This window comes from Bidens hawaiensis, unplaced genomic scaffold, assembly GCF_021521415.1.
Source record: "Bidens hawaiensis isolate Kalapana, Puna unplaced genomic scaffold, B.hawaiensis_p1.1 tig00033585_1, whole genome shotgun sequence".
Lineage (NCBI taxonomy): Eukaryota > Viridiplantae > Streptophyta > Magnoliopsida > Asterales > Asteraceae > Bidens > Bidens hawaiensis.
In genome coordinates, this window is record NW_027495775.1 from 22,662 (window position 1) to 31,134 (window position 8,473).

Sequence of the window (8,473 nt, forward strand, 5' to 3'; positions counted from 1 at the left end):
AGGTTTGAAAAAAATAAGAATATTAAAATAAGAGTAAGAATACTACCATCTCTAGTATTTCGTTGCTAACAAAAAAACAGCTTAATTATAAGGCTGAGGGGTGTGGGGGGTTTTAATGGGGGCTTTGGAGCCCCTGGCCCTGGTGTGGAGGGGCTCCAGCAGGGGCTCCAGCGATTTTTTTTTTTATTTTTTTATAAATATATTCAAACAACGTATTATTAAAAAAACTCATAAATTATTAAAAAAAACACACATTAATATCTAAAAATAAAATAAAAATTAAAGTACTAAAAAAAAACATTATTCTTATTCTTCGGCTTGGTCTTCTTCGATCAACCTCTTTCGGATACGTTCCTTTTGCTTTTCCATTAGCATTTGATCGACCGGATTTAGGTTACTGAAGTCTCTAGTAAGGAAGTCCAAATCTCTCATTCGACTTTTTTCTTTTTTGTCATTAGAGACCACCTCCATGGTTTTGTTGAATTTATTGAGGGATTCAACAAGATTGGCGATGTTTACGGCTTCCCCCTCAGCCGGTTTTTTCCCCTTGGCGTCCCTTCCCAATGGCCGCCTCCTCAGCGGTGAAGACGTTTCCTCCTCCGCAATGTTTAGGTCGAATCCAACGCGGCAATCCGACCCGATTGAAGTGCTATACGCTCCAGACGAACTAGTTTTAGTCCGTTTCGGCCGTACTTCCGAATCAACGTCCGGCGCCACCAGCTCAACCCACTTGGAACACCTTTTCAACCTCTCCCACAACTTTAAATCGTCCCACGTCTTCACCGTCCCATACCTCCGCAAACACTCCTGCTTCCACTCTTCGACCGTGAAATTGTAAACCGCCAAATCATCACTGTCACTTGGTCTCATACGACCGCTGTTCCTGTTGAAAAGATTAGTAAACAAGCCGACAAATTTTCTGATTTCGGACCACCGACCCGAAATCATATCGGCGTTCCGCTCTGTACTCCCAACGAGCGTATAGAACGTCTCCCTAACCTTTGTCCAAAAAATCTTGCTCTTTTGGTAGTCGGCTGCAAAATGAATAAATAAATTAGATTTCTATTTAACTTTTTTATTTAACTTTTTTATTAAAAATCATTTTTAAAAACGTTAAAACAATTACCGCAACGCCGATCCTCAGAAATGACTATCCAAGCCCGACACAAGGCTTCCTTCTCATCCGATGACCACGGAGTGGTTTTCCGTTTCGTCCTCGGAGTCGAAGCCGGTCCCGACCCGTCCGTTTCAACTTATTTTTTCCGGTGGACGCGTTTTCTTGGTCCCGTAGCTTCACCGTGTGATTCTTGTGTCTCCGGAACAACAAAGTTAGGAGACGGTTGTGTGTTGGATGGTTGAAAGCCGGATGATTCTTGCGGCTCCGAATAAAACATCGGTTGGTGCGGTGACGACCATAAATCGTCGTCAATATAATCTGAATCAAGGTTGGGGTACCAATTTCCAGCCATTTTTTAAAAAAAATGTTGGGAAGATGAGTTTATTTTGGGTTAATGTTTGAAGTTGTAGTGATTGATATGGGTGAAATGGGGTTTTATATAGGAAAAAAAAACGTTTTTTTTAATTAAATAAGAGCCCAACGGCTCTTTTTATCATCCAACGTCTCTTTGCACACTCCCCTATGCCCTCAGCCTCTCTCTTCTGCCGCTAACCCCATCACGCCTGCATCATTTTTCGTGCTAGCGCCCCGTTAGCGCCCCGGTGGTGTGGTGTTAGCGCCTGGGGGGCGCGAGCGGAGGGGCTCTAGCGCCCCCGTTGAAGCCCCACATCCCTCAGCCTAAAGGAGTTTGGCCTTTATTGCTAACTATAAAAGTATGTTACTATTTATATTCTTCACTACCATAAAACATCTTGTTTCCATAAAATTTCTTTTAAATATCCTTAATCTTTTTTTTTTAGAAACACAAAAATAAACAATTAAACACACAAAATAACTAAATGTTTATTTAAATTTAAAAAATATACACAATTCAAATAAAAAAATCAAAATAGGAAAACATAAATAAAATTAAATAGAGAACATGGTTGTAGAAAGTGCGTTTAAAAAATAACAATGAAATATATATATTATGCATTTGTAAGGTATAATTTTTTTATTGAAAATGACCCCACCCTAATGGTGATATTTGACACTTCGGTAACCAATTTAGATGTCAAACAGGCGGTGGCAATATACCTTAATGCCTGTTTGACATAACAATTATACCCACATGGTCATACCCGTTTACGCCCCTTCCTCACTTGGTATTTGCTAAATAGTAAATACATTTAAAATTATAAAATTAATAGACAAAGAACCTATCCAAAGTTTCTTTTGCTTAAGATTAAAAAAATAATAAAAAAATGGAAGGTTTAAATTTGTGCAATTCCTAAAATAGTTTTTGAATGGTAAGTGTTAACGTGTAGGTATAAAATGCCAACTATACAATTATCTATTTAGAAAATGCATAAGAACTTCTTACGTTAGACAAGAAAAAACACATGGGATCACAAATGGAAAATAAACGTAGGTTAGGTGTCCTTTTCGGTAATTTGCATTTCAATAATGATGTGACATCCACGTGCTTTATTTTATCTATTTTTCTTATTCAATAGGCCATTTCCACTCACATGTTAAAAATTCGGGGACCAAATATTAGGTGTACAGTAGAGGTGATATTGGTATATATACATGTAGCCTTGTGTGTTATAACTTATAAACAGTGGATATTCAATCCTATATATTTATATATAAAGCTTCTTTAATCTTTGTGGTTGCATGACATTGAAGGCAGGCAAAAATTAGAAATTGGTCATATTACTCGCGTATAAAACTTGGAACCAAAAAAAAGTGAGGAACGAGACGAGTAAGGATCAGAAGACATGGGTTGTGAACCGGTTTTTTGCACGAGTTTCATTCAATCAAGCAAACACGAAGCAACTAACATGGAACATGAAGTCAAGAAGAATAAAAGGCCGTTGTCACATGATAAAGAAACCCGAGAGGTGGAGTGGAGGCGGTATAGAGGAGTTAGACGACGGCCGTGGGGGAAGTTCACGGCCGAGATAAGGAACCCGGAGAAGAAAAAGGCTAGGTTATGGCTTGGTACTTTTGACACACCCGAGCAAGCTGCATTGGCTTATGATAGAGCGGCTTTTAAGTTCCATGGTTCTCGTGCTAAGGTTAACTTCCCTCTCTTAATAGGTTGTGATAATAAGGTTCCAATGTCTTTATTTTCTTCTTCTTCTATCGAAAATGGGATTCGAAAGAAGAGTCACACGGAGAAGCAATCGATGACCGCCACGGATGCAACAGTGAACAAGGTGGAAAATGATCATGACACTTTGTACACATTAACATCTAATGACTTCTCATTGAACAACCTGGTTGACCAGGCACCTAATATCACTAGCGACAGTGATTCATCCTTGTGGTCCATCTTCCTGGTTGACCCACCCGAGGAGCTTCGGTTTCCAGTGATGGAACCGCCATCCGCAACCACCGCTAGGGCCACGGAAGTAGGAACTGATCATGACTCGTTTTGGGATTTTCGTATGGATACATTGACAGATGATGATTTTCTTTTGCTTTAGGTTATGATTTATGAAATTTGGTAGGTTATTTTATTTATTTGAATATCAAGAATGTTTTTTATATTCCATGCATGATATTATAAAAGTAAGATCTTGTTATTCACGTACTATTTCAGTTTCCAAGTGATAATTTTATTTTGGTCGGATTAGACAGTTCAAATGGTCAGAAAGGGTGCAATTTATTTATTTAAGTTACCTTGCCATCCGTACATTTTATTTTTATTTTAGCCTTTTTAGCCCACAAGCAATTTTAAACAATATAGTTGTTATAAAAGTACTAGATCGAGAGAGAGCTCGATTTAGACGAGAGATACCAAAAACTTTTGAAAAGTTGGAAAACTATCACTTTTTAGCTGTCATTATAAATTCTTGAAGAGGTGACAATTTTAGTAATCAACCCAAAACAAGTAAATTTAGAATATGATTCACCAGTGAATTTCTCTTGGTTTTTGATAGTGTATTTATTACTGAATACACATTTATCGGCAAATATACGTACGATTAAAATTTCTAACTAAAACGTTAATTATATTTAGTTATAGGGAAGACGTACATAATAATCACGTAGTGTATTCAATGGTGAATACATTTAAATACCACACAAATGTTTAGCCATACGTAGTTTTGTATTGCGAAACCATACAATTATTCAAATCGAACCCTAAACAACGGACTCCTCTAGAATAATTAACGAAAATAGTTGTCCTATAACTTAAATTAGTGTATCTCCGGTTTATCTTATATTTTGAATCGCAGTGATCATAGGCTTAACATTTGGTTTATAAGTTGTCTAATTTCTTTAGTGTTAAACACGTGATTAAGATCTACTCTTGTGTCTCGTATTTATCTTTTATTTTATATCTTACATGCCTCATTTTCGTACTTAATTAGTAGTTGGGCCTACAAAAACATCTTTTGGAAATTATTTTGGGAAAGATTACAAAATATCGGTATTTCGTTATCTCACTATTTGCATGAAAGTTTAATTAATGAAAAATTAATCCATCATAAATAAAAACTAAAAACCTTTTTATATATCAACTTTATATATCTCCAAAGGGTGACCCTTTAGTGTGACCTACAAGAGCTGCATTGGAGATGAAGTCATGAAACTACTTGAAAGCACTGTGAGGAAAGGTTTTGTGAGATGGGATAAGTTGGGGAGGAAAACCCGCGATTAGGATTCGAACCCTTACCTAGAAAGGTAAAGCCTTATTCAGCAACTTGGTACCGATTAGCCAATAGGCCTTGGGTAAGAGAGAGCAAGTTGATCAAGGCGGTAGACGTGGAGGGCGTTGAACGCGTGTGTACGACCCCCCACTAGGAAGTTGCATCAAATAAGCTATAGCACTCTATGGCCTATGCTATGTGGGGTTGTAGCTATATGGAAGGAGCACCCACCAGATTTATTGCAACTAGCACAAGCCGCAAGAAAAGTAGCCTTGTCTTTTGTTCAATAGATAGCATGCTATGGATTTGTAAAAATATCATATGGATTATTAGTTAAATAAAATCAAGGAAAATTACTTTATTCAAAAAAACCAAAGTAAAAGCAAGGACAAGCAACACAACAGAAGTAAAACTTCAGATTAATTACAAGAAAGAGAAATCGCATATCAATCATTCTGAAGAAGATATATGTGTTTAATTAGATCTATATTTGAGCCATAAAAAACTAAATAACTTGATGTCTTCTCTAGTTTTTCCCACCTTGACTTCTTTGTATGAAAATTAAACTTTGTTCCTAGGCATCCAAATACGCCAATAAGTAATTACTATAAACGCACATTATATACTGTTTTGAACCTTGTCTTTTAATATTGTCTTGTGGAGCTTGAACAAGTCTCTATCCTAGAAGACAAACATTTGGTTAACCTTGCACCAACTACTAATGTTTTGCCGAACTACCGATGCAACATAACACGAAGTAGATACGTGGTCCAGTTATAGTAACACATACATCTTATTGATTAACATTGCACAACATACATCTTATTGAATTCAATTTCGACTTTGAAGAATTAAATTTGAATATTATCAATAACCAACATATTATTAGAACTAATAAGGTTTCATTGATTAGATCTAATTACCTTTTACTTTCTCAGTAAACTAGTTGCATTCAAACAATACTAATAAACTATTTAATGTAGTTATATATGGTTATAGGTTGAACAATTGCTGAGCCAGAACGTTGTTTTACTTACCAACAAATTGTCTTATACTGCCCCTCTTAATTATACACTCGGGTTGAATTTATAACATTTGTTGAACAGAGTCAATATTATTAGTGATTCACGCACAAGATATGTTATACTGGTAATATCATTCTAAGTATGTAATCTGTTTGAGAATTTTGGAATTCATAACTCGGATTATCCAAGAGTTGTTTACACTTTCAAACATAACTTATTTGGTGGTTCTCCAAATAAATCAACACGATAAAACTCAGACAAGACAAGATCGGGCAGGTAATTTGAGAGTGAATTCGAGAACCAGAGATAGAGCGTATCTTCAACCAAATGAATGACATGACCTTTGCAGATTAGGATTTGGTAACCAATGTTTTTAAAACTGGACCGGTTCGGCCGGTCAGTCCGGGATTCGGTCACCCGACCGGTCCAGTTTGGTGTAGTTCACTCGCTTCTTAAAAAACGGACGGTCCGAACCGGTTCACCGGTCAGACCGGAGAATCGGACTGGTTCAACCGGTCGGACCGGTGAACCGGTTAATTATGAAATTTCTCTGCATTTTTTCATTTAACATTTTTTTCCAGAATTTTTGGGTTCAGCCGGTCCGACCGGTTGAACCGGTGAACCGGTAACCCGTCCAATTTGGTGTCCGATCCGATTATGAAAACATTGTTGGTAACTACCTTTAGCAATTACCATTTTAAAATTCAAATTCATAAAAATAATCATTTTTTAACTTAGGATATAAACATGACAATAAACTTACCCCATCTTGGACCCCGCCAGAGGTTGTGGCCCTTAGACCCAGCTACCATGGGCATTACCCTCTTTTTAACACCCGTTGGTTAGGTGTTTCGCCCCTATAGCATCATAATAAACTCAAATAATTGTGCATCCCACACCTCCAAACTTATTTAATGTATAGGATGATTACATTCGTCTACAAGTATCAAATTATACTAAACATCTTACATAATTTGTTTTTACATCTTACATTTAATACCTTGGAATGTTACGAATAAGATGTATGCCTTATGAGCATAACTATAACATCTTAACAGGAAAGGAATGGCGTTTCACTGTTATAGAGATCCATAAGTCAATCCAATTACACTAAAATATCTAACAAAATTTGTTTTCTCATCTTACATTTAATACATACCTTGGAATGCTACGAATAAGATGTATGAGCATAATTTTAACATATTGGCAGGAAAGGAGTGGCGTTGCATTGTTACAGCCTTTAAAACTTAATAGGAATCACCAAATCTTATTCGTTACAAGTTTTATTAAAATATAATTTATTTCTGAATTTTGGAATAATTCATTAAAAGTTGAAAGCTACATTTATAACTTTATATGATTCATCGTGTGAAGAAACACTAACCGGACCCCGGGCAGATTACGGGTAACCTGAGGGTTAGATAGATGTTTCCCACGAGGGGCTAGACCCAGAAAGGATGGTTCTTCTGATGACCTGCAAAACAGACACCGTGAGCTTGTCACTGAGAAGGGGGGGGTTCCTCCTTGTGACCACCCTCCGGCGTGAGAATCAGACTAGATTGCTCTTTAAATATAAAATATTTTAAGAGATTGCTAGAGCAGATATCATGTATAATATGATGATAATGTCATAAGATATGATAAGATGAGATGATCATACCATTTGTGGTATTTATAGCCGAAGGTAGGTTTCCAAGGAGGTGTGGCCTGCTGAATAGTATTCCTGTTCTACCAACTGTGGCCTACGCACGTGCCCTGCTGGTAGTTGGTGGGTAGGCAGCGGCTGATAGTGACCAGGCCTGCTGTGTACTATTCCTTTTCCACCAACTGCCGGCTGTATGACAGGAGTTGGTGAGTAGGCAGCGGCTAATAGTGACATACAGTACAGGAGCATGCTGCTCGCCATACTGTTGTCAATAAGCTGTCGTATCTTTAGTCAGATCTTTTGCCCATACCTCGTCAGGTACAGTACAGAAGATTTTCCTGTATCGTACGGACTGGCTTATGGGCGGGAGTATTCCCCCTCCCGTCTTTGTGCGGGATTGTCCCCGGCTTTGCTCATTCCCTCAGGTGACACTGAGTGATTGAGAGCTAAGTGCCTTGTGCGTGTAGCCTTGCTGCGCGGGTGGCCTTCCCTGATGGCTTGTATCCGAAGCTGCAGGAACAGGCGGAGTCCTTCACCATTGGGAGGCATTTCCTGCGGGAACAGCTTGCGTACTGCGCGTAAGGACGTCACGTCTCTGAGCATGGTTGGTCCTGCGGATCCAGTTGGTTTCTGCGCAGACGTCCCTCTTCAAGGTGAGTCTTGCGGGTCCAACTGGGCTCTGCTGGGACCTACCTCTTCAAGTCCCCCCAGTCCAATGTTCTTCTCATGAGTGTTTAATAAAGTGAGGTGAACTTTTGGACTTAAGCAAAGGGTTTTGAAAAGGGTTTTTTAAGGTTTTCCATGGGGATTCTTCCCGCGGAAGTCCTTGTCACTTGCAGAAATTCCCGAGTTTCCTGCTTGATCTTTGGGTATGATGCGGGTAGGTCTGTAACCTCCTCGCAAGTCAGGAGCGTTGAGTCCCACTTGTGTGGATTCTCCATGAGGTTTTGGTAGTTTTGAACATAGTGATCAATTATGTTAAAACCACCAATTCCATCCTGGAGCTTCAAACAACGTAGTTCTCGACGTTCCCGCTATGCGG

General features: G+C 38.4%; 1 protein-coding gene across 1 annotated transcript; it reads left to right on the forward strand.

The window, feature by feature from the left end:
- Positions 1-2,874: 2,874 nt before the first annotated feature.
- Positions 2,875-3,637, forward strand: LOC143585155 (uncharacterized). Its single transcript, XM_077067002.1, has one exon. The coding sequence runs from the start codon at positions 2,881-2,883 to the stop codon at positions 3,589-3,591; it is 711 nt and encodes a 236-aa protein (XP_076923117.1). The 5' UTR covers positions 2,875-2,880; the 3' UTR covers positions 3,592-3,637.
- The last annotated feature ends 4,836 nt before the right edge of the window (positions 3,638-8,473 follow it).